General features: G+C 35.1%; 1 protein-coding gene across 2 annotated transcripts; it reads right to left on the bottom strand.

The window, feature by feature from the left end:
- Nucleotides 1–522: 522 nt before the first annotated feature.
- On the bottom strand, nucleotides 523–26,012 carry LOC131931696 (prostaglandin reductase 1; the record flags this gene model as incomplete). 2 transcript variants are annotated; one of them, XM_059288515.1, is given in 4 exon segments in its annotated part: nucleotides 523–2,628; nucleotides 3,080–3,204; nucleotides 6,385–6,526; nucleotides 25,860–26,012. In XM_059288515.1, coding segments are annotated over 4 exon segments (567 nt in total), but the record flags the coding sequence as incomplete, so codon positions are not given.
- Nucleotides 26,013–27,855: the final 1,843 nt, after the last annotated feature.

The following is a 27,855-nucleotide window of genomic DNA, read 5'->3' as shown; positions in this document are numbered from 1 at the left end:
AAGCACTATGTTTCCGTACAGGGTCTAAATGATTACTTATCAGCTATCTGTTTTGATCATCTGCTATGTAATGTAATGAGCGTGATAAAGGTGGACAGCACAGGGGACTAAACTAGTGTTGCCATTTCACATCGAAACGTTGGAACATCCTGTTTAATTCTATTAAATATTATATGTATAACGGAATTAAAACCTACATACTTCATAATAAATATTTTTACGTGTCTCATATATATTACTATACATTTACCACCTACGCACATATATCTAAAATTTTTACGTTACATTTGAATCGTAAGTTGATTTGCACTTTCTGAATATTCAATTCATAAAAGTATTAAATTCCACGCAAAAACACATTTGTAACTTTTTTTTCTGTGAATTTTTTCTGTGTTTTTATTTTTTGTGTATTTTTCGCCGTTACTTTTCTCCTATAATCAACTATAAGCTGTAGAAGTCCGAAACGTTCTAGTTAGATAGCTAAAAGTTGTTAATACCGAATTAACAAAAATAAAATAAAAATTATGAGCAAAATGTCACTTTTATTGAGAAAATATGTATCTTAAATATCTTAAAAACAACTTGAAATTTGAAAGTGAGCACAAACACTTCCATGTTTATAATGCACCAGTGTGGTAAAAATTAACCTGATCTGCTTAGGCGTTTTAATTTCTATAAAAGACAAAGCCAGTCCGTCCGCCCGCCGCAGACATACTTCGATTTTTATATGCATAGATGAACTAGCCGTCCCGGCCAGGCTCTGCACAAGCTTTTATGAAAAAAAAAACTATCCGTAAAGGACCGTGATTTGGGAATACATTACATTTCCAATTAATTTACATATGCAAATATAGAAAGTATATATCCCTAAACCTAACTCAAAACGTAATCCTAACCACAATTAACCACAAACACAAACGAACATAGACATAAACCTTCTCCCCTTTTCGCACTTTTACGTCTAAAAAAAACCAACCACATTAACACAAACACAAAAATAAGCATTAACCCTAACCCTCACCACAACCTTAAACATAAACAAACCCTCACCACAACCTCAAATATACACATAAATCCTCTCCCCTCCCCGCACTTCTACGCCAAAAAGATAACCACATAAACCAAAACCATAAGAAAAAACTCACATAAACACAAACATAAACCCTAACTCTTACTACCACTTCAAAACAAGCACAAACATACAAAACATAAACATCATCATAAACCAACCCTCACACAACCATAAACATTAACATAAGCACCTACACCTTTGCCCACGTCTACACCTTCATCTTCACCTGAACCAATTCCTGACGGATCTATGACCTATTTCCGAAAAAAAAAACCTTACCAGAATGCCGATTTCCCGAATGCAACAAACACCTAAATGGACAAATTTACCAGCCGATAAATTTACATTCCTAATTTTTTAAAACTTAAATAATCAACCAACACTATATTTAAACACATTTTGAAATTGAATAACACTTACATAATATCAATCTAAACTTATTATCAAACCCATATAACTTTTAACTATACCATAACAATAAAGGACCAAAAGTTACGTAACATAACACCAATTAATATATCTTATCAAATATTTTAAAACTTTATTACGAGGGACCTAAAGTATTGATAAATAAATAACAATTAGTAAACAATGTAACTGTGTTGAGTTTTTAATAATAACTATAAGCAGCATTTTAATTTAATTATATCCTCAACCACGCTTTTATCATTCAGAAAGATACATTTTGACTAAAAATGTCAATACCGATGGTCTATCAATAAGAGATTAAATTGACCTGGCACTGGTATACCAAGAACTAAAGTGGCGGAAATTAGGTCTTGAGTAGTGATAAAATAAATTATCATTAATTAATTATGCAGCCTTGAAGCGCCTTTTAAATACGGAAAAAAAAAACAAAAAAAAAACCCTCAATTTTAATAATAGTAGCATTTCACATTATGAAACTATCTAATGGTATTATACCCTCAATGTTAAATAAATATGCTATCAAGTAGGAAATACAGAAGTCTATAAATAAGATATTAAATAGCACCGCCATTAAACGCTGCGCAAAATATTAAAAGTATGAATACTTAAATATGGCGGGAATGAGGTCGCATATAGAGCATATACAAATATTTAAAACATTTTAAACAATTTAAAATTTCCCTGAATTTAGCCAAAAAGTGCGCACAAACCTTTCCAGTGTTATAATGCAACAGTGTTGTAAAAATTTACCAGATTCGTGTATAAGTTTGGATTTCCATAAGAGACAAAGCAGGTCCGCGGCATACATACTTTGATATAGATGTAGCCTAGATTTTAAAATTTATTTTTATTTATTTATAAATATAGTCTTAAACAGAATAAGTTAAACATTACACGTATAGTGATGAATATTATATGTTTTTCCTGAGTTAAAACACTACTATGTTACTGAATGTAGCCTAATACGTAAAAAAAACCCCTCAAAAACCATCATCGGACTTCATTAAAGCAAAATTAGTAGATTTGACGATTATCTTTCCTACGTTTCGCCCATCGTATAAAGCTGCCAAAGCGTCTGGAAGTTTGTCAAATCCTTCCATGATTACCTCACGATATTTAATTTTACCCTGAAATTAATATTTAAATGTCAAGTTATCTAGCCCTATCAGTTACATATTAATTAACAATGCGTAAAAAAGAATTTAGATTTAGGTACTATTTGATTAGATGATAAAGTTTAAAAGTGCAGACAATCCAAAATGTAAATTATAAAGTTACTGCAGCAGAGTTTAATAAACATGTATTTGAGTTGACATTGTAAACAGTTTTCTGTGCATAAAATGGTCTGGGTAACAGGAATAGAAGGTGCAAGGTGTACCGGTTACGTTGTTATAATAAATAGGTCAGACATTTGATGATTTATATAAACAGTCTGTAAGTCTTCTTGCGTTTCCTCTCCTCCGTCTATCTGCATGTTCGTCGGTCCGTCAGTCAATCTTATGTAGATTTGAAGCCGCTAAATTTAATTCTTCAAGATATGACCTGCATAGAACTAAGCTTACAGCAACTATTTGCTACCTGTTTTATCCACTCAAGAAGATGCCTTTCGGCTTCATTAAATCGAGATGTGAAGTCATAAACTGAGGCGCTGAAAACTTGACGCTCTTTGATGGAAATCATGCGATACGGATCTTGCTTCCTAGCTGCAATTATAATTATATGATACATGGTGTACAAGTGTAGCGCCTATGGGCATGGGTGGGTGATTTACCAAAATGCTGATTTCTAAACCTAATGTTATCATATTTAGCAAATAGAAATAACTCAGAGTAAGCCTAATAATACATAAAAATGCCCCAAATTTCATCCCGTTGCCATAGTGATGGAGTCCACAATGGATTTTATTTACCTTTAAAAGGTCGAAATAGCTCAAAGATGGCTTGAGCAAATTCAATATAAACTTACATGATTATAGAAACACATGTTGGAAACAATTCTGATAGATTACTTTTTCAGACTTTAAAAGTAAGTTTAATTTTTACTATTTCTTTTCTTATGCTACTTTTAAAAATCAAAATATTCTGCACAAAAAATGCACTTTTTTTTAACTGCAAAAGAAAAACCTATTAGCTTTTCAAAAATATCTGTTCTTTCAGTTTTATTGGCATATGTATACAGAATAACTGGGGAAAGTTTTGTTCAATTATATTAATAATTGAGAAAGTTATTTCAAGCGTTGTGTTACAAAATGTCGATATGAGAAAACGAACAAAAGGTTGCAAGCGTGGCTAAAATAAACCAGATTTGAGGCTTGAAATGACTTGCTAATAAACATATACTTATATACTTAGTTTGCAGCTGATTGCTTAATAACTTTCTCGTATGCGAAGTATGGAGGAAGTATTGTAATCGGGCAAAAAAATCGAAATCGAGATTTTCACAAATCTTGTCGTTTTACATTTCTTTAAGTTAGAAAAACATAGTGTTACGACTGTGGGGGCGTATATAGCAAGTGTAGGGTTGACAACAGACGTGACCCAGATTGAACAGGTCTAGATGGAGACAATCAACGAGGCACGTGTTAGAATTAGGTTACATTTACGGACGACGGCATCAATGGGGGTAGGTGTAGAAGACACGTATCTAGTTGGCCTGGGTGACCGTAATGGGGGTAGTTTATTAGCAGGGTCTGACAATTTAATCAGGTACCCCAGACCTGTTGGCGACATTTAATTAGGTTAGGCTTGAGTGGGACGTGTTGGTGCATAATTAGCCCCGCACCTGGACATTCGTGAGTCCGTTATTTAAGGAGGGGGAGACGGCTCAGGGACACACACTCACACTCACGGACACTCACGAGACGGAGACTCGACTCGAATAGCTAGAGTGAGGAGACAATGGGGCGTCTCTGTGAGCTAGTGGACAGCCAAGAGATGTCCGTAGACTTAGAATAGGATAGGCAGTTAGGGACAAGTAGGGTAGTCGTACTAAGAACTTTAGTTGTTGTAGCTAGTTGTGTATATTTCTGATTGTTGTACTTTGGTGGCGCATTAACTTTAAGTGTTGTAATTTGTGGAAATAAATAGAGATCACTGAAGTTGGCGTTTATCTATTTTTATTTTTCTGCTTCTTGTTTATGATTCCCTGACTAGTTCGAAAGGATTAGAGAAGGGGGTCGTAACAATAGTTTTGCAATTTTGTCCGCAAGTCTCTGTGTGTGTGTACGAGTGCGTATGTGTGTGTGTGTGATAACTTGAGTACCGTTACAGCTAGGTTGACGAAATTTCATATATAAATATTATATCAAATTTTTAGTTCTGTATCACTTTTCAGCGATTTTCCGGTAACCGAAAGTGGCGCTTATTCTACTTTCAAGTTTTCAAAAGCCTATAACTTGAGTACTGTTTCAGATAGATAAATGAAATTTCACATGTAAGTAAGAGATCTAATAATTTTCTACCTTTGGTTAAATTTTGAGTAATTTCCGTTGTCAGGAAGTAGTAATTTGCGCTATTTCCGATTTCTAAAAAAAACCGCATGTAAATTTATAAAGTACTAATAATAATATTTCGCACTATTATACACATTTTGTTTGGCGAACACTTAGTGCGCAATTCTTTTTTCTACGAGATTCTATTCTATTTTAAAAAGTTTAATCAGTTTGATTAAAAATTATGTCCATACCCTGAGTTGCCATCCCCGTAGTGTTATTCAAGAATATTAAAGTTAATGAAAGATCGCTCCCGTATTTTATCTCTATATGCTTTTACTAAATGAGGATCAGGAAAGTCATTATCAAGCAGAGGCGTAGCGAGGGCGAGCCGGAGGTGTGGACCGCACCGGTTGACACCTTTTAGGGGGGGGGGGGGGGTGACATAATTCAATAATTGCAAAATTTACAGAAGAAAAATGCCAATTTGCCAGATGCATTAGTGAGTAATTAAAATTAAATTGTCTTTTAAATACAAATCGACAATTATATCAAGTGGGTGGGTGGGTGGGGGGGGGGGGGGGGGGGGTGACACCATGACGTAAACGTGCTAACTAAAAATAAATAATGCTTATTACACTATTTAAATAGGGACGATACGTCATGGAAGAGATTTAGAGTTTTGCCTATCACAACATAACATCCCATGCAATTTTTTTTTTATTCTATGCAGTAGTGTGTGTTAGTTACTGTAGAAAAATCACTCCTTAGGTAGATCTTAAAAAAAAACAAACAGTTAATCAAGTTCCAAAGAAAATTATTTTGTTGTTTTTAGTCGGATTTTGAGCCCCCTAAACTGCCTAGCCCTACCACCCCACCCCCCCTCATTGCGGGTTCTTGCGGCATGGTACTTTGGGTACCTCATTACGCATTTTCCCAAATGTACTTAACATAGCAGTACGGGGGTGGGGAGTTTAACTTATTCACCATTGCACGGTTATTTTAGGTCTATTGTCTTAACCAGCATACAACTCGGCGTGCCATTAATGTCACTTAACACCATTACGACCTGACCCGTTCTTGTGGTGAGGTGAGTGTGTAGGGGGGGGGGGGAAATAACCAACTCAGATAAAAATATAGTGTCACTTTTTAGAAGACAGTTCTAAACATACATACATACACACACACACATATATATATATATATATATATATATATATATATATATATATATATATATATATATATATATATATATATATATATATATATATGAAAACCTCATAGTGAAACCTCATAGTGGCTTTCTATGTCCAAAAAGTGTTTCAACATTGTAATTAGATCTAATATTCTAATTTTACAAATTAATGTTCAGTTACATTACTTTTGGGCAGCCGTTTTCCAGCCAAACTTGAGGCTCTGGTTCAACCCCATCAAACATTCAGAGACTTACTAGGGACACATATACTAAGGGACGAATATTCTTCGTTACCGAATGTAGTTTGACGTCCATATGAATCGACATAGCCACACATGCACATCGTTCCGTTATTTTTCATATTTTCAAGAACACCTTCTGTAAACTGAGATCCAACCTTGAATTTTAAAAAACAATATATTATATCACATTTTATGTTTATAAAATGTTTATATTATAAAAAGAGCTAAATGCTTTATAATGTTCATTTAAAATTTAATAATTCTGTGTATAAATAGATATATAAATTATTGTGTCAAAAATATTGACTTTAGGCCACTTTAGGGAAATCTGCTGAACTCAACACTTGCATGTCGTTTCAAAATAACAGTGGTCGAACAGACGATTGATCATTAACAAGATACACAAAGATTCATCGATAGCCTTACTTAAAAAGAATCGACCTTTAAAAATTTATTTTCGCGATCAACTAAAAATTTAAAGAATTTGTGGGAAATAAAACAGACTAGACAGACAGGTGTGCAAGTGTGCAACATGACTCTTTTTTAGGCTGACGAATGACATTAGCCACTAACCATTTCTTGTCAGTTTCTTTCAGACTTTTTTTCTCTGGGGGTGGCGAATTGAAACATATGTTGGTGGGCACTATCAACTTATTTTCGAAGTATTAATAATTATGTTATAGAACTTTGAAATCAAGAAGGGGGAGGGGGGGGGGGCAAGGCAAATAATTATAACGAGCCGACCCGCGGCGTATCATACGCCACTATTTAGTGGTTTTATTTCTACTTTTCAGTAATTAATTATTTGTGAATTCGACAGTACCAATGCTGCCTCTGAAAATATTTGCTTTAAAACACTAAAACACTCATCCCCCCGCCCCCCCCCCCCCCCCCCCCCCTCGAAAAAATTCTACCGCCCCCCCCCCCCCCGAACAAAATGAAATTTATATAATTTATATAGAAAATATATACTTTTAACAGTGTCCGCCCCCCCCCCCCTGAAGAAAGTCTACCGCACCCCCCCCCCCCCCTTCCCCCCCCCCCCGAAAATTTTAAGTGCCCCCCGTGAAAGCAGCCTCCTCTTAGTTACCTCCCTAAGTTTAAAATCGTTTCAAACTAAATTATTTGCCCCTAATAGCCGTCACTAAACCCGGCTCTACGATTGTAAACATTTAGCGTGAACCACAGCTCACCAGACCATGTGGGGTGGGGGTTGTAGCGATATGCCTAGGGAGGAAAATATTTGTTGGTAACTATACTTTTAATACTCTATAATATTTTTCCACTTACATTTACTTACATTTACAACATTGATATAAAAGGTTACATTTTATATTTAAACACAAAAAAAAGAATTGAAATTTAATTTTTTTGCAGCCTTTTTTGATAGTTTTATGCATTTTATTGTTGTACTTATTTTTTCAGTTAAAAGAGAAGCAACACTAAATGGACTAAAACAATTAACACTATTCCTGATACTTTTGATGAAAGCACACAATATCTGTAATGGTTATTCATTCTCCAGAAACCCCCAATTTTCAGAAATTTCGAAATCCTACTAAAACGTTCAATTTTTTAGATGGCTGCCGTTGTCATTGTTACCACGATTAACCTATCAAATTTGTAGAAAGTTATAGATAAATAATTGTTTCCTGTCATGTAGGCCGATATATATATATATATATATATATATATATATATATATATATATATATTGAATATTTTGAAGAGTAACACACAAGCTAAATATATAGGCTAACTCAGGAGAGGGGGGGGGGGTTACATATGGCCCATGGTGTCGACCCAAGAGGTGCCAAAATGGTTTGAAAAGAAGCTCATTTTAGCTGCAGTTTTGAATTATAAATATAAAAGATAAATGAGTGTGGGGGTGGTGGTGGTGGGGGGGGGGGGCGCCAATTTGAAAGTTTGTCCACGGTCGCCAGGAGGGTCGCTACGCCTCAGACTGTATTGTGATTTTGGCCTACATTGTGCTTTGTTCTTTTGTTTTCTTCAAAGAATACTTTTGAATGTGTTAACGCTGTAGCAAAACAATGACATCCAGCTAGTTTATATCTATATATATCCATCTATATCCATCTATATCTATGTCAATGTCTATACCTATACCTATTGTTACGATCCCAGGGGGATCTCTACCTGAGTTAACCCTATTAAAGGTGTAGGGGTGACGATAATTGTGTTAGATTCTAATTACTGGTGACAGCCTTATTGACCTATGTGACCTTAGGACAGTATGGCGTTCGGATCGGAGGAAAATCTAGGAAGTTATCAGTAGGGTCTGACCTTTTAATTAAGTACCTCAGAACTGTGGCGACGTACGAATTAGGTTAGGCTGGACAAAGAAAGGAGACCGTTATTTAAGGAGGGGTAGACTGGGGGACAGACAGTCAGAACTCGGAACACACATGGAGACGGACTCGGATAGCTAGGTTTAGAGGAGACAGACATGGGTCGTCTCTGTGAGCTAGTGGAAAGCCACGACATGTATTAAACCTAGGCTAGGCTAGACAGTTAGGGACAAGTAGGAAGTCGGACTAAGGACTTTAGTTGTTGTAGCTAGTTGTGTAGTTTTTTCTTATTGTGTTCCATGTGGTGGCGGGTTAGTGTTAGGTGTTGTATTTTGTGGCAATAAATAGAGATCACTGAAGTTGGCGTTTATCTATTTTTATTTTCTTCTTCTTGTTTACGATTCCCTGACTAATTCGAAAGGATTAGAGAAGGGGATCGTAACACTATATATATATCTACCTACCTACCAACCAACCAAACTACCTACCTACCTATCATATTACCTACTTACCTACGTACATCCCTCCCTACCTCCAAACCTCCTTTCCTCCCTCCCTCCATCCTTTTCTTCCTCCCTCCCTACCTACCTACCTACCGAAAAAGCGTTTATTGTTATAGCAAGAACGCTAAAGACAATGATGTCATATGTCACATGTTTAAACTAGGGAAAGTACACAAAACTAATGGCGTAATCTTCTAATTTTAAAATATGAAGAAATGAACTATTTAATTCAAATTTAATTTAGATTCATGAATTGTATACAATTTTCTCGGCCAAAAAAAATACATATTAATTTAAAAAACAACATAAATACCATTAAACAGCCGGGTTTTATCAGATCATTTAATTCTCTTAATCAGTGTGTTCATTTAATATGGTGTTGTGTTGACTAATTATATAAAAAGCAATGTATGTGTGTGTCTGTGTGTGTGTGTTTTATGCATTACTACACCTTTCATCCGATCGCCATGAAACTTTGGGAAGCTGTTGAGAATACTGCGAAAAAAAGGATTTCAAATTCGTAGGGGTGGCGCGCCGGCAAGGCGGGATTCGATTCTTCTCTATATACGGTATATAAAAATAAAAGTCGATTACGGCTTGACACCGTTCATCCGAAAACCATGAAACTTATGGGACTAGATGAGAATACTTCCAAAAAGATTTATGCGAAAAAAAATGTATTAAAATCTCTTATGGGCGGAGCACGGGAGGGTGCGATTTTCGTCAATACACAATTTGGCGCCCAGAGTTACAAAGCGGTTATATTAGCACTTGGCATTTGTTAATCGGGCGTCCTGAATAGCAGGTAAGGGGTACTACTATCTTGAAACTGCAACAGGCGCAACCGCAGGTGCCCCTGCGATTGCGCGACATGAAGCATCTCGGGCTCCCCTACGAGCACTATGGCGCCTACATTCGTTTTAAAAAAAGGCTATACACTAAAGACACGATAGGCAACAATAATCCTTTACTATATGGAATTAGGTGCTTCTTAGGGCGCCCCAGCAGTATGAGATTAGCGTCATGGGCTTTCCCATGAGTGCAATGGCGCCTACGTTCGTTCTAAACAGTGCGATAGACAATGGATAAGATGGGGCGTTATATCGCCCCGGGCTATCCAATAGACTATGCATACGATGGGGCCTTATATTCATTCACAAAATTGAATCAAGCGTGCTCGCCAGCGCCCTCGGTTATCCTACGAACAGCATTGTGACTACATTAGTTTTAAGGAGCCAGGACAGAGGACGGCGCCCCTGCGGTAGTGTAATCGGGGGCTCTCGAGAGCGCCCCTCTACGTCCCTGACACCTGGACGGTTACCTGTGTTCTATTTCACTATTACGGCAGTTTAGGGAAACACATGCCCCGATAAATATGATCCAAACGCAGGCATTGTGTACATTTAAATAACTAAGTGTTAGAAAACAAGGTCACACGTCTAAGAATATAATATTAGTAACGCTGGGCTGGGAAAAAAAATTAAAAGCTGATTTTATGCTGCAGTTTTGCATTATAAACTGTCTAAGTTAAGAAAATTCATGGCTACACGCCTTAACATACTAATTTAACTGTTTCCTACCTTGATTATTAAATGTAAAACATATACTCTTACGAAACAGTGACCGACTAATTCGCTTTCAAGCTTTTCCTAGATGGGGGGGGGGGGGCGCTTTTTTGAGACTAAAAATAGGAAGAATTTACACTAGATTGGTGATTCCATAAACGTTACCACATATAAAAACAACCATTTGTATTTAAACGTATTGTACTATTGAATCTGATGGAGTCAGGGATATCCGGGGAATTAGGACAGTTTGTGCGGTAGCAGCTGCGATAGTTTTACACTCCAGTAAGTTGCTGTGAATGCTGGTAACAGTCAGTCTAGTGCCATTACAGAGACCTCTTGCTGTCATGAGGTTTCTAAGAAGCATGACGACTGAACCAATTTTAATTTTGAGTTTATGCGGAGGCATGCCAGTAGGGGTGAGACTGTTTTAAGAAATTCTACGGGGAATGAAAGTTCGTCTGCGTGATCGTCTGTGACGATGGAGTCAACGCTGGTGAAAGTTACTTCGTCGGTTGGGAAAAGTTTCAATACTTGTTCATTCAGGTGCAGGGAGTCTTCGTTCGTGACACTTAATATAGCTCGCGTACTGAGTTGTTCCGAAGTGACAGTTGAGAAGTCGAGGCCGCCATATAGTTGTTAAACGGGATCGGAATGAAGAGGGAAAGAATGTGAAGGAAATGTTACAGGTGTTCTAATTGTCCTGTCTCCAAAATCGAGAAGCCATTTTGAAAAATGCTGTGCGTCTGAAAGAGCTCTCATATTTGTCGTCAGTGTAAGTACATGCATTTGACGCCACAAAGGTTGCTTGTTAATGCAACTGGCGACAGTGAGTGCTTGGAAGACACGCAGAATGACGGGGAGTATTTCTCGGAAATCTCCACCCAATAGAATTGTTTTCCCTCCAAATGGGTGCGTCTCACATATGAGATCACGTAACAACCTGTCGACTGCCTGAAATGCGTATGCATCGTCCCATATAATCAATTAAGGATTGCAGAATATGTTGCGCGTGTTGCGAGATAGGTTTGATACTGCATGTGGAAGTAGGAGTGAGTTTCAAAGGGATTTCAAATACCGAATGTGCAGTACGTCCACCCGGTAAAAATGTTGCAACTATTCCTGTAGATGCAACGGTTATAGGAATGTCTCCCAATGCTCTGATGGTAACTATCAGGGTTTTATAGACAAAGGTTTTCCCTGTTCCTGCGGGACCATCTAAGAAGAAGCAGGTATGTCGCGGATGTGAATGCAGCGTCCAAAACAGTGTCAACAGCGTGCTTTTTCTCTGTGTAGAGATTGTCGTAGTGTTCCATAGCGTGGGAGTGTTCAGCCTGAGTGTTCAAGATGAATGACACATTGGAAGAATGTCAGTGAGGGGTAGGTGTAATTTCTGCAGGTTGAGGCCATGTGGTAGGAGCATGTCATTGCGAGAGCATACATGCAAGCGGTACGTGTGAAATATGTTCTGAGAATGTCATCAGAAAGGGAGAATTTATGCGTGTCTCAAAGGTGTGGAACGTTATGCGGTTCGCCGAAGACACAGATGAAAACGAAACGTTGTCGCAAAAACGCTGGCATTCGTATCTAAGATGCCTCTATAAGTGTATCATGCCATATCTTCTCGTCTTTAAGAAGACCCAATTGTTGATACGCCTCTTTGAAAGTGTTACATTCCACGCCATTGACAGTTCGTAGATGCTTGAAACTCGTGATGCTTACGGAACGGGTAAGGAGAAGCCTGAGGTAATAACGTTCGGTGTCGTTAATGGCAAAAACAGGCATTCTACCGATCACTTTTGCACCTCCTCTAATTCTCTTTTGCCATTTTCCAGATGATAGTTGGAATGTGTAATGTTGGGGAACATCAGTGTAATGTAACCCCACAGCTTCAGGATCCGTTTTATTGAGTTTAAACCACGCTAAGAGCATGGTATTTTTGTTGGCCTGTCTTTGTAGTGCTCGTTCTTCCTGACCTTCATGAAAGAAGACGACATGTTGTTCTGGCAAATGGACTGGTAATCGTGTAATAACGTGCGATTTTTCTGAAAGACTGTACTCGTTCAAACGCCACATAGCCTCCGGAGCACTAACATACCTAGCATCAAGGAAAGTTTGTATTTCGTCATGTTGGAAAACACCATCGGCCGGCTCCTTCTGAAGTACAATGGATGCAGCGTCGTGTCCTTTGTAGACGTACTTATATAGATACTTGATACATTGAATGGACGCGCACACTTCAACGTTAATATGAGCATTGAATTTCTGAGAAAGTCAGGGACTGTAAGGTACTATCCAACGATTGTCGATGTCGTGTTTGCCAACAATGGCAGTTGTGCCCTGTCTTCGGCGGTATATGGGGTACTCTTGTGTGTTTTCTTGAGTCTCGGCGTTGAAGTCCTTTGGGAAATTTTTTGTGCACTTGCCGTCTTTCATGCAAAGTGAGTTGGCATTGATCGTGCCACACGGTCAATGCACCATGCATTTAGTGACAATTTGGAAAAGTCGAGGATGTATTTCGGGATATGGAAGCTCAGCGCAGACATATTTGTCTATGTCATCTTTGGTCCTTACCTTGCACTGTGAATCAAGTGTCAGTAGCATATGGCAATGAGGCAAGCCTCGTTTTTGGAACTCAATGACAGGTGGGGATGAGGGTGGTGGCTAAGCTGCGTGGTGTTTTCTATGGCTCTACGAAGAGAATTATATATACATAGATAGATATTGTCCCCTAACCACCACTTTTTCCATGCTCTTATTTCATTCTCCGCTGTCTGTAATCTAGCTCCAAGCCATAGAGTAAAGGGGTCGTCCATAAATGACGTCACACTCGTAGGGGGGAGGTGGGGTCCGTAATTTTGTGACGGTGTGTGGTGGGGAAGGGGGGGGGGGTTCAGATGGTGCACGTCACACTTTTGCATTATAAAAAAGCAATGTTAGAAAACGAATCTTAGACGTTATTTCGCGTTTTAGAAAACGGTTTTAAAAATTGTAATAGGAATTGATTAAAATACTCCATTTTGACAGAGTTCAGAAAATATTTTAGAAAAATATCGATGTTTAGAAAAATTTAACTGCAATTTTGAGGGGGGGGGGGTTGTATGCTGAGGTGTGACGTCATTTTAGGGGGGGGGGTCTGACTATTTGTGACGATGTGTGACGGAGGGGAGGGGGGAGGTAAAAATCGTCAAAAAAGCGTGACGTCATTTATGGATGACCCCAAAAGAGACTTCACATTTAGCTATAGATCCTGGATGGATTTTTTTGACAATGCACTTGAATTACATATTTTCTTAGAGTGTTAAACGCGTTTATTGCCGCTGATTATAATTAGACCGTCATGGGCGGTGCCACTATCATTAAACTGGCTCATCCAATGCTTCTTCAATCAGTACAATTAGTTCAGCATTTGTTGTTGATTGTGTGCAAGAAAGCAGCGCACATCTGCGAAATCTAAGACTTCGAGCTGTTAACATCCGTTGAATGAGGAGCGTAGCGAGGGGGGGGGGGGGGGGGGAATTGCGGATCGCAGTTCCATCAACTCAACGTTGCAATATATATGCCTGAGGAAAACGGGTTAGTTGAGAATCGTAATAACCTATGTTGATCCGTGTATTGGATGCGATATATATATATATATATATATATATATATATATATATATATATATATATATATATATATATATATATATATATATATATTATTATTTTTCTCCTTACTGGGGGAAAGGGTGGGGGGGGGGGTGACACCATTAGATCCAGAAATAGAAAATAAAAGGCTGGTCTAAACAAATTAGCGCTTGCTACAAACTACCCTCTAGCCTCAAATTAAAAACTTTTTTCTGACATTACTATTTTTTTGTTAAAGGAAAACGCATCTTAATGGGAATTTAAATAGCGTAAAGTTTTAAGGAACGAAAATCATACACTGTAATTATTAAACCTTTTCCGGACCGTGGCACACACGCTTACACACACACACACACGCTTGTACATACACAAGCTTACACACACACAGACACACACTCAATCATATATATCAGGGATCTCCAAACTACGGCCCGCGAGGTCCTCTCATCTGGCCCGCGGAGATCTTTCAGTCCACGGAAAAAAATGTTTGTAGGAGGTGGCTGAGTAACTTTGCCCAGAAAATTGAAAGTAGTTTGAAAAAGTAGCGTTGGGTGCATATACAAGAGAGGATATATTGAATGAGCTGAAACAAAATAATTTGCTGATTATAACTTTGACTGGACTAACCTCAGTTACCTAACTTTTGATGGTCGAAAGTACACGAGTGGCATAAAGAAAGGCTATGTTGGACAAGTAATTGAGAAAAACATTCTACAACCAATGTTCCTGTACTGTATTATTCCCCATCAAGCTTTGTGTGCTAAGTATATTGACATTAGCAGTGTACTGAATCCTGTGGTGAAGATGGTGAATTTAATAAGGACTCGTGGGCTTAACCATAGATAGTTGAGAGGCTTGTTGAAAAATACAAACACAGAATAGAAAAAGGAAACAGGTTATTTTCTGGAAAGTAAATTCAAGCTACAGCCAATGATGTCTGATCAAGAGTGGGTATAGAAATTGGCCTCTGCTGCAGACATAACCAGTCATTTTAATTTTCGGAATCTAAATCTACAAGAGAAGGAAATCTAGTTTTTGATCTATACACCCACCTATAGGCCTTCACATATAAACTTGTCATGTTTTTGGAACAAGTACAGGCCAACGACTTGACGCACTTTCAGCAGTGCAAGGTCTTCATGGCTAAACAACAGCTGAGTTCCCCACATAACTTGCACGCGAGATCATCAAAGTTTCAGCAGCAGTTTTCTAACTTGGATTCAAAGGCAGAAGAAGTGAGATGGTTTCAAAACCCATTACAAACAGATCTGGCCAGTTGCCCAGATGAATTGCAGCTGGAGGTAAGTGAATTGCAATCAAATGACCTCCTTAGAGACAAGTTCAAAGAAGGGCGGGTGGGTTTTTATAAGTTTTTGCCCAAGGAAGACTTTCCTAATATTAAAACTTTTGTATCAAAGTACCTTTCAAAATTTGGAACAACATAGGCCTACCTGTGTGAATAAAAAATTTCAAGAATGAAATACGTGGAGAAAAATTTGAGAGCAAACTTGGACCTCGAGTGTGTTGGCGGCCATCGACAGTGTTTCTTTCAGACTTTTTTCTCCGTTGGGTGGGGGGGGGGGACTTGAAAGTTGAATATATTTCTATACTAATTGTATTTCGTTGGGGGGGGGGGACGTTCTTCCGGGGGGGGGGGCCTCAGACACCCGGAAGAGATGGCTGGAAGAAACTCTGGCAACCGACACATATTTTTGATAGTTAAGGCGGCCCTCGGGCTGAAAAGTTTGGAGACCCCCCTGATATAGACCGTTAACCACCTACATATCGATCTAATTCACAAATGTAGCTTTTTCTTGAATTGTCAGGCTCAATTCAGCCATCTATCTTTTATATGGGAGGCCTATTATCATTGGGTTTTTAGTCTAGAAACGTAGGGAAACAAAAATGCAATCCCTTGCCTGTCAGCTGATCTAGAACATTTTCCAAAGGCATCTTGTACAGATGCACCCATTTTAATGTGAATTGTGTTAAAACTCTATGCAAATAAATGGAGGGGCTGGGGCACGTGGGTCAAGACATGAAGACAATGCAACATGACATTAAATTTGACTTGATTTGATGCCTAATTGATTTTTTATGAATTAATTAAAATTTGACCAAATTAGTAGGCTGTCTTATCCAACTACTCCACACGCGTCATCAGGTTCAATAGGGCGTCATCAAGTTCAATAGGTGCGCATTGGTTTTTAGTCATGTAACTTTATTGTAAATAAAAACATGTAAAGTACTAAAAAATTTTTTTCATAAAAAACGTTTTAATAACAAGCTTTCATGTAATAATGCACTAAAAAGTAGAAAATAAATTATACATTACTATTTGAATAACTATAAAGAAAAGCGTGGGTCACTTTAGTATCTATTGGATACCTTTACTAATATTTAGGAAGAGACCCAAGCTTTTCTTTATAGTTATTTATATAGTAGATTATACTTTATTTTCTACTTTTTATTGCAGTGTTACATAAAAGCTTGTTATTAAAACGTTTTTTATGAATGTTTTTTCAGTTCTTTAAATTTAAAAAAAATTTACAATAGAGTTGCATGACTAAAAACCATGCGCACCCAATGAACGTGATGACGCGTGTCTAATAGTGCGGAATAGTTTGATGAGACAGCCTACTAATTTGGACAAAATTGTAACTAATTCATAAAAAATTAATCATGCAACCACATTTAACGTTATGTTGCATTGTATACACGTTCCAACGCTGACACCCGGAAGAGATGCCTGGAAGAAACTCTGGCCCCCGAACTGATATTTGATAGTTAATGCGGCCCTCGGGCTGAAAAGTTTTGAGACCCCTGATATATATATATATATATATATATATATATATATATATATAACTTATATGTGTAAGTATATGTATACACATATATATATATAAAAGATATATGTATATTATATATATATATATATATATATATATATATATATATATATATATATATATATATATATATATATATATATATATATACTTATATACTTATTTACATCTATCCATCTATCCATCCATCCATCATCCATCCATCCATCCATATATCCATCCATCCATCCATCCACCCACACACCCACCCACCAACCCACCCACCCAACCACCCAGCCATCCATCCATTCATCCATCCATCCATCATTCCATCCATCCATCCATAGATATCTATCTATATCTATATCTATATCTATCTCTATCTCTATCTCTATCTCTATCTCTATCTCTATCTCTATCTCTATCTATCTATCTATCTATCTATCTATCTATCTATCTATCTATCTATCTATCTATCTATCTATCTATCTATCTATCTATCTATCTATCTATCTATCTATCTATCTATCTATCTATCTATCTATCTATCTATCTATCTATCTATCTATCTATCTATCTATCTATCTATCTATCTATCTATCTATCTATCTATCTATCTATCTATCTATCTATCTATCTATCTATCTATCTATCTATCTATCTATCTATCTATCTATCTATCTATCTATCTATCTATCTATCTATCTATCTATCTATCTATCTATCTATCTATCTATCTATCTATCTATCTATCTATATATATATATATATATATATATATATATATATATATATATATATATATAAGGGGGGGAATTGAAAGTTCGCCCCGGGCGCCGGGAAGGGTCGCTACGCCTCTGAAGCTAGTAATGTATGTAATATGGTTTTTCTAATGGGTATTGAGGGCGTTGCACTCAGGACCGGCGCTACCTATCAGACGAACTAGGCGGTCGCCTAGCGCGCTGTCCGTAGGGGCGCAAAAATGTGAAATCGCAATCATTTACAAGTATCTAACAATTTGATTAGATTACATTGACTATATACAAAGGCGTGGCGATCTATTCAGGTGCCGAGGACGAACTATCAATTTTGCGCCCCATCTTCAAAGTAGACCTATATAGGGCCTATAAGTCTTCGCGTTGGTGAAAATGCTCCCCGACTCCCCTTATTTGAAAAGGTCTTGGCGCTTTTTTAACCAGTTTTTCTTCTAGACTTTTTCCTTCGAGGGGTGGGGGTGGGGGGGGTGGGGGGGGAATGGACGGACGGACTTAAATTCTTGTGGGGAGGGGGGGGGGAGTTGGGACACTGTTAAAAAAATGTTCTATATAAATTCCATTGTAGTATGAAAAATAGGCAAATCTTTAAACCACTTCCATGACTTATTCTCTCCTTTAAAAAGTCTAATCGGGGTGCCGATAAAACACATTAAAATAGTTTTTTATTAAGCTAATTAAAACAAAAAATTCTTTTCTTAAGAATTATTAAATTTCAGCAACCTGACGAATGTCTAAGCTATAAAAAGGAATTCCAAATTAATTGTATAAATCCAAAAAATCAAGTTTCCTGGATTCATAGTCTTTGACCGACTTGCCAAATAAGAAGGAGCACTATTCATAATTTTTGTTGGGCGTATATAAGAAATTTTTTAAAACTTGATTATTACAAACCAGAAATGAGTTCTGTGTGTGATTTGTTGTCTCACAATGGATATACTTTGCAATGAAATTATTTAATTTAGAATTTAGTGAGACAGTCTTTATATATATATATATATATATATATATATATATATATATATATATATATATATATATATATATATATATATATATATATATATATATATATAATGAGGCACAAAAAAAAATTGTGGAGGGGGGGGGGCGTTTTAATAAGTTTTGCCTAGGGCGCTAAATAACCTGGCGCTGGCACTGGTTACAATCGGCTTCTTATGTATTTTGGCTCGTTTGGGCCAGGTGTAAGAATTATAAATAAATACAATCCACAACGAGAATCTGTATCATTGGTATATAATTATCATCAATCACAAGAACACATGAAGTAAAAAGTAAAACTGAAGAGCAGGTACACGATGTTGACGCCACACCACATTGCTTCACACACTGCCTCGTTCACACACTTTGTCCCGTTAGCACACCACTTTCAAGAGGAGGCTACTCTCACACACACTCTCTCCGTGCTTACACATTTTCGTTACAGACAATCCACGTCACAGTAGCCTAAGTTATTTTATATGTGTTGGACTTTTAGCTTATTGTTTTGCTTTGTCACTAATATCGTTCAACATAGCGTTTTGACCAATAACTATTTAAAATATTTTCTCAAACAACTATAACATTTAAATATATAGGCCTATAATTCACGTGTAACGGGTACCGACGGCTAGTTTAGTACAGGGGTCTCCAAACTTTTCAGCCCGAGTACCGCATAAACAATCAAATATCAGTTCGGGGGCCAGAGTTTCTTATCCCCCACCCGACGAAATATAACATATATAGAAATATATACAAGTTTCAAATGTCTCCCACCCCCCCCCCCCCCCGGAGAAAAATGTCTGACAGACAACACACTCGAGGTCCAAGTTTGTTCTCAAATTGTTCTTCACGTATTTCATTCTTGAAAAGGTTGTTCACACAGGTACGTTGTTCCAAAATTTGAAAGGTATTTTAATGCAAACGTTTTAATATTTGGAAAGTATTCCTTGGACAAAAACATAAAAACGTCCTTCTTTGAACTTGTCTCTATGGAGGTTATTTGCTTGTAATTCAATGACCTCATGCTGCAGTTCATCTGAGCATCTAGCCACACTTGCTTCAAATGGGTTTTAAAAACAGTCTCACTTCTTCTGCCTTTAAATACAAAGCAGAAAACCGCTACTGAAACTTCAGCTGTAGGTCTTTGGTGAGCTTGCATGCAAATGACGTTAGAAACTCAGGTGTTGCTTCAGCCATGAAGACATTGCACTGTTGAATGTGCGTCAAGTTGTTGTCCAAAAACAGAGGCGTATCCAGGTTTTCGTTGTAGGGGGAGCGAAAAGAGCAAAAAAAGGCGCCGAATTTTTAACACGTTCTATATACGTATATTATATATATATATATATATATATATATATATATATATATATATATATATATATATATATATATATATATATATAAATATATATATATATAAATATATATATATATAAATATATATATATATAAATATATATATATATAAATATATATATATATAAATATATATATATATAAATATATATATATATATATATATATATATATATATATATATATATATATATATATATATATATATATATATATATATATATATATATAAATATATATATATATAAATATATATATATATAAATATTATATATAATATAAATATATATATATATATATATATATATATATATATATATATATATATATATATAATATATATATATAGTATATATATATATATATATATATATATATATATATATATATATATATATATATATAGGGCCTATATATTATATATATATATATATAATAATATATATAAATATATATATATATATATATATATATATATATATATATATAATTACTAGCTGTATGTCATTACTTCGCTATGATGTAAAATAAATTTGAAAGTAGCACTCTGAAGAAATAAGAAAAACACACATTGTAGGCCGGACAAAACAATAATTGTACCAATCTAAACAAACAAAAAATATACACACACTACAACCAAAAAACATTGAACGTAACACAATCTATTTTGTAATTCTTGTAAAAAATTTCTTACATAATAATTCCTGGGAAATTATTAAGACAAGTGAAATAGGGGAATAATCACTCTCTTAATATAAATATGTATATATCTACACATTTAATTATAAATGTCAAAACAAATAAATAATTACTTTAGAATATAATGAAATTGTTTAACACTATTCGTGTTTACAAAATGTTTTTGTCTATAATCAGAATTTAATATATCGTCATCATAAATGCTAAAGTATTACAGCATAATGAACGTTTTTAAAATCAGAGTTGGTATTAAAACCACGCTTTTCAATAAAATAAAAAAACATTCGGAATAACATCCTACATTTAACTAAATAACGGTCTTTTAGTTCAGATTATATATTTTTAATTAACTACTGCTTCTCTGTGTTCTTTAAAGATAATTTTTTTAACATAGTGATAGGTATGGGGTTAGATCACTGCATTTATCACACACCTTTTTACTGGTAATTGCAAAACAATGTTCACAGAGTTTTACGTTTAAAAAGCTAATTTCTGGCGGCATGGTACTTTGGTACATCATTACGCGTTTTTCTACATGTACTTAACAGATCAATTCGGGGTGGGTAAGGGGGGGGGGGTGGTTTGAACTTCATTCACCACTGTCCGGTCACTTTAGCTCACTAATCCAACCCAGTGTATACCTTGCTGTGACATTAGTGTCGCTCTACACAATTGTGGGGGGGGGGGAGATAACCAACTCAGAGTGAATAAAGCGTCAGTTTTTAGATGACTGTTCTAAACATATATATATATATATATATATATATATATATATATATATATATATATATATATATATATATATATATATATATATATATATATATATATATATATATTACACAAATATATATTACACAAATATATATTACAGAAATAGATTTAAATAAGTAGCAGTGGTATTATGACAATATTTTTTTACAGAGGGTCCATGGAGGAGGGGGGTTGTAACTGTTTCATATAATTTGTAATCGTAATCACTATCGCCCAAACTGTAAGAATACTACTACTTCATCGTGATGACGTTGTTGACCCTGTCAAAATGTCCCCATCACTACGCAGTTTGCTCATAAGTAAATTTAAATAGAGGTGCCACATCAGTTGTATTTGTTTCTGTATTGTAATTTTTCAAAAATTAATCACACGATTCAAACTGTATAAATAAGGTAATTATGTGTGAAGTTTTATGTATAACATTTTCTAATTTAATTATTCGTAAGCAAATACATTATACAGTTGCCTTAAACTTAACACCCCTCTTGCCAAGTGGTACTACCCGAGGAGGTTTTTTAAACATTGCAATGCATTGCAATGGTTATTTTTAGAATCGCAAACTGATGCAGCTATTAATACGTGTTGTAAACGTAGACATTACTAGTCTAGTACAATAATGCTTAATTGCTGCATGGAAAAAAAATCTTGTGATTGTATTTTTAAAAGTTTAAGTAATTAAAAATCATGTCTATATTCCAAGTTATATAAGAATATTCGAGAAAGTTTAGGGGAGATCACTCCCGGTTTATTTTACTTTCTTAACTTAAATACTCTGCTCAGAACTTTCCCACAAATTAACCATCTTTCTACTGTGTAATATTGTAAATCTTGCGATTCTTTTTTTTTTGTATCTTTCAACTTGTCCTAGAGCCCACGAGACCTTATTAAATTCACCATCTTCGCCAACGCATGCAACACGGCAGGCAAAGGTATGTGCACCCAAAGCTACATTTTAAAATTGTTTTGAACTTTCTTGGCATATTTTCCCAGCCACCTCCAAACAACATTAAATTTTCCGTGGAAATAAAGCTCTCCGCATTCTAGATGATAGGACCCGGGGTCTCCAAACTACTAAAAACTTTAAAAAAAAATAATCTTTGGTCGGCACATCTATGCAAATCACAAGATTTATTTCATGCAGCAATTAATTATAACAGTAATAGACTAGTAGAGTCAACGTTTACAACACGTATTAGCAGCAGTAACGTATTAGCAGCAGTATCAGTTTGTCATTCTAAAAATAACCGTTGCTATGGATTGCAATGTTTAAAAAACCTCTACGGGTAATACCACTTGGCAAGATGGGTGTTAAGTTTAAGGCAACTGTATAATGTATTTGCTTACGAATAATTGAATTAGAAAATGTTACATATAAAACTTCAAACATAATTACATCGTATATTTTTTAAATTACAACTGCGAAGCGGTGGGGAAATTTTGACAAGGTCAACAACGTCATCACGATGAAGTAGTAGTATCATGACAGTTTGATTACGATTACATATTATACGAAACAGTATCAACTTTCTATTAATTATTATTTTAGTTTACTAGATCTAGATCTATATTATATTTGAATAATGCTATATTTTGTATTAAAAAAACAACAACTCAATTTAAACTAACACTGATCGCACAGGTAATTATCCGCTACTTATTTAAATCTATTTTTGAATCAGTATACATGCGTAATTGAATATAGATGTTTAGAACAGTCATCTAAAAACTGAAGCTATGTTCACTCTGAGTTGGTTATCCACACCCACATCACCACCACAATTGTGTAGAGCGACATTAATGTCACACCTAGGTATACGCTGGGTTGGATAATTGACCTAAAGTGACCGGACAGTGGTGAATGAAGTTGAACCCCTCCCCCCCCCCAACCCACCCTGAAATGATCTGTTAAGTACATTTGGGATAACGCGTAATTATGTACCAAAGTACCATGCCGCCAGAATCAAAGCTTTTGAATTGTAAATCTATCTGAATATTGTTTTTGCAATTATCAGTAAAAGGTGTGTGAGCAATACAGTGATCTAACCCATACCTTCTCATTAAGTTAAAAAATTATCTTTAAAGAACACAAAAAGTCAGTAGCTAATTAAAAAGTGCATGATCTGAAATGTAAGAACGTTATTTTAGTTATATGTAGGCTATTATTCCAAATATTTTACTTTTACATTGAAAAGCTGGCTTTTATACCAACTCTGATTTTAAAAAACTTTCAATATGATGTAATGCTTTAGCATTTATGATGACTATCTATTTAATTCTGATTGTAGACAGAATATTTTTGTAAAAACGAATAGTGTTAAGCTACTTTATTAGATTCTTAAGTAATTATTGATTTGTTTTGATATTTATAATATAATAATGCTTTGATATTTATAATAAAATGTGTAGACACATACATATTTATATTACTTGACTTAGTCCTCTTTGCTCCTTATGGAGCATAGGGCCTCCACCATTTCCTTCCATTTCTTCCTATCCTCGGCTATTAATTTTGACATCTCCCAAGATATCCCTGTTGGCTTCAGTTCTTCAAGAAGACTCCGCCTCTAGGTCTGTCTTGGGCGCCCTCTCTTCCGCTTTCCCTGGGGGTTCCACTCAAGCGCTTGGCGTGTAACATTTGTGTGAGCCTTTCGCAGTGTGTGACCCCCCCACCCAGCGCCACTTATTTATATTAAGATATTGATTATTTCCCCTTTTCGCTTGTTAAAACAAATGTCCGAGGAATTATTATATAATTTTTTTTTACAAGGATTACGTAACAGATTTTGCTTTGTTCATTGTCTTTGGTTGTTGTAGTATATATATATATATATATATATATATATATATATATATATATATATATATATATATATATATATACATATATATATTGTTTTTTTAGAGTGATAAATTTTTTGTTTGTCGGCCTACATTGTGTGTTTTTTTTTAATTTCTTCAGAGTGCTAATTAAAATTTATTTTACATCATAGCGAAGCAATAACATACAGCTAATATATATATATATATATATATATATATATATATATATATATATATATATATATATATATATATATATATATATATATATATATACTTATATAGAAGATATTACAAATTCGGCGCCTTTTTTTGCTATTTTCGCTCTCCCTACACCGAAAACCTGGATACGCCTCTGGTGTAGAAACTTGGTTGCTATGACTTTGTGTGTGAGTTAGTCTAATCTTGATCGTCGGTGTGAAAGGACGCGTGCTGGCCGGTATGACTCGAGTTGGGAGACAGATTCTAGAGATATGTATGTAGATACAAGAATAAAGAATAGAAGGAGTTATTTAGTTCGTCTTATTTATAAGCGTCATCTATTCGTCTGAATGTGAAATAGCCTTATGGTTTCTTAAGGTTGTAACCTCTGTACATGGTAGTAAACTTAATGAAATGGTATCGAATCAGGTAATTCAAACCTCACACTGCAGCGTAACAGAAATTATCATTCTAGATTTTAAATAGTAATTTGACATTAGTGCTCAGTATTTTTAACACTTCCATGTTTGATTTATGTTTTACATAGTGTTGTGGTTGATACATTGGAAATATGTAGTTATGTTAGATATTGTATCGATATTTGGTTGTGTATGACGCAAGGTCAGTATTTTATTTGGTGTTTGATACAATGTCCAGATTTTGCTGCTTGTATAGTGTTCACTTATCTGTTTCTTTATATCCAGACAGCTATTTCTGATAGGGTGTTTTATATGACTAAATAGATTGTAGTGCATTTATTTTTTATGTTTAATATTGCCGTTTCGTCATTTAAAAAAAATTAAAGTCTATGTTTAGTTAAGTCATCTTTTTGTTTTACTTTAGACTAAGGTTAAGTTTTAACCAGTGTGGGTTTTAACCAGACGCCCCAACAGTTTATTTTAAGCCTAGCGATTAGATTAGGGCACCCTCTCCCATCAGGGTTTACATTAAATTTTTGTCTATTTTAGATGTATGAATTGATACCAAATGTTATATAACAATTACAATACAAGCTCAACTTACACAGTCGAAATAACAATCAATCCCTTGGGATGTAACTCGTTTCAATGCTGGCCCAACACGAACTGTGTTATAATTAAAAACGTAGTCAAAACCCAGCTCACGGACCCAGTCACATCGATCCTTTGATCCACAAAAAGCGATCACCTTGCAATTCTGGGAGGAAAATTATCTTATTCAATTTAAAAATTGCATTAAAAAAAGTTTAATAAAAAACTTTTAAAACCTAAAAAGGAGAAAACAAACTATTTTCTGTAAGTATATAATAATACACTACTATTTATATAACTATAAAGAAAAGCGTGCATTATTACATACAATCTTGTTATTAAAATGTTTTACACGCTTTTTTTAACCCACTTCCTCGTCAGTCTGTCATCGTCTGTCTAAATCGAAATTGCAGGCACTTCTAACTGACAGATTTGTTTCAAAATTGGCACGTGGGTCAAGACATGAAGACAATGCAACATGACATTAAATTTGACTTGATTTGATGCCTAATTGATTTTTTATGAATTAATTAAAATTTGACCAAATTAGTAGGCTGTCTTATCCAACTACTCCACACGCGTCATCGGGTTCAATAGGGCGTCATCAAGTTCAATAGGTGCGCATTGGTTTTTAGTCATGTAACTTTATTGTAAATAAAAACATGTAAAGTACTAAAAAAATTTTTTCATAAAATACGTTTTAATAACAAGCTTTCATGTAATAATGCACTAAAAAGGAGAAAATAAGTTATACACTACTATTTAAATAACTATAAAAAAAAGGCGTGGGTCTCTTCCTAAAGCTCAATTCAGTATTTAAAAATAAGTTTGTCGTGGATACTTAGATAGATTTAAGTGTTAGATTATTATAGTGCTCACAGTCTAAATTTATGAGTTAAAAAAATTAATACTGAAAGTGTTAGGAAATAAATTTCATTTTTCAAACTTTTAATAATAATTGTCGGCATGATTATTAAACACAATTTTAAAAATAAAAAACCTATCTTTTACAAAAATTCTAATTATGTCTGAAAATTATTTATATTTAGTCCTTTAGCACTTACTTCCCTTTGATAAATTAGGAAAACACAATTACTTCCCTTTATAAAACATTGCATTAGTGGAAAAGAATTTACTTTTTATTACTTTGTTTTGGTGTTGGGAAAAAAATAATTACATAATTAGCGGGGATTGATCAAGTGCAAATGTTGTAGGTATTTTACGGATAATTGTTCATTTGGTTTGGTTTGGCACCTACGTTCGTTTAAGTGAGTGCAAAAGACTATGAATAAGTTGGGGTACTATAGTCGTTTATTAAGTTGAAACAGGCGATTCTGCCCCGGGCTAGACTGTGAGCACTTTGCGTTTATGTTCGCGTTTGTGTTTTCTTTGTGTTTAGGTTGGGTTTGCGTTAGTGGTTGCGTTTTGATTTGGTTCGTTTTTGTTCTTTCTTTTTTCGTTTTCGTTTTTTTCTTTGTGGTTGTGTTTGTATTTGTGTTTGTGGTTGGTTTTGCCTTTGGACTCGGTTTGTTTTCGTTTGCTTTTTCGTTTGTGTTTTTTCTTTGGGTTTGTGTTTGTGGTTGGTTTTGCGTTTGGATTTGGTTTGTTTTCGTTTGCTTTTCGTTTGTTTATTTCTTTTTGTTCGTATTGGTGTTTGTGGTTGGGGTTGGGTTTGTTGTTAGGTTTTTGTTTTCGTTTGTATTTGTAATTGTGTTAGTGTTATGTTTGCGTTTTGTTGTTTTGGTTTTGGTTAGTTGTGGTTTGGGTGGGCAATGCCGGGTTTATGATGATTACTAAACACACAGGTAATATATTTTAACAGAAAGGTTTTTCACAGAAGCCAGAGCAGGGCCTGGGGGACGGCTAGTAGATTCTAAAGTGACCCACACTTTACTTTATAGTTATTTAAATAATAGTGTATAATTTATTTTCTCCGTTTTAGTGCATTATTACTATTACATAAAAGCTTGTTATTAAAACGTTTTTTATGAAACAAAATTATGCATTAT

The sequence above is a fragment of the Physella acuta genome, unplaced genomic scaffold, assembly GCF_028476545.2.
Source record: "Physella acuta isolate Inbredline_101_S28 unplaced genomic scaffold, ASM2847654v3 ptg002010l, whole genome shotgun sequence".
Taxonomy (NCBI): Eukaryota; Metazoa; Mollusca; class Gastropoda; family Physidae; genus Physella; species Physella acuta.
This window is presented reverse-complemented; position numbering and strand designations above follow the sequence as displayed.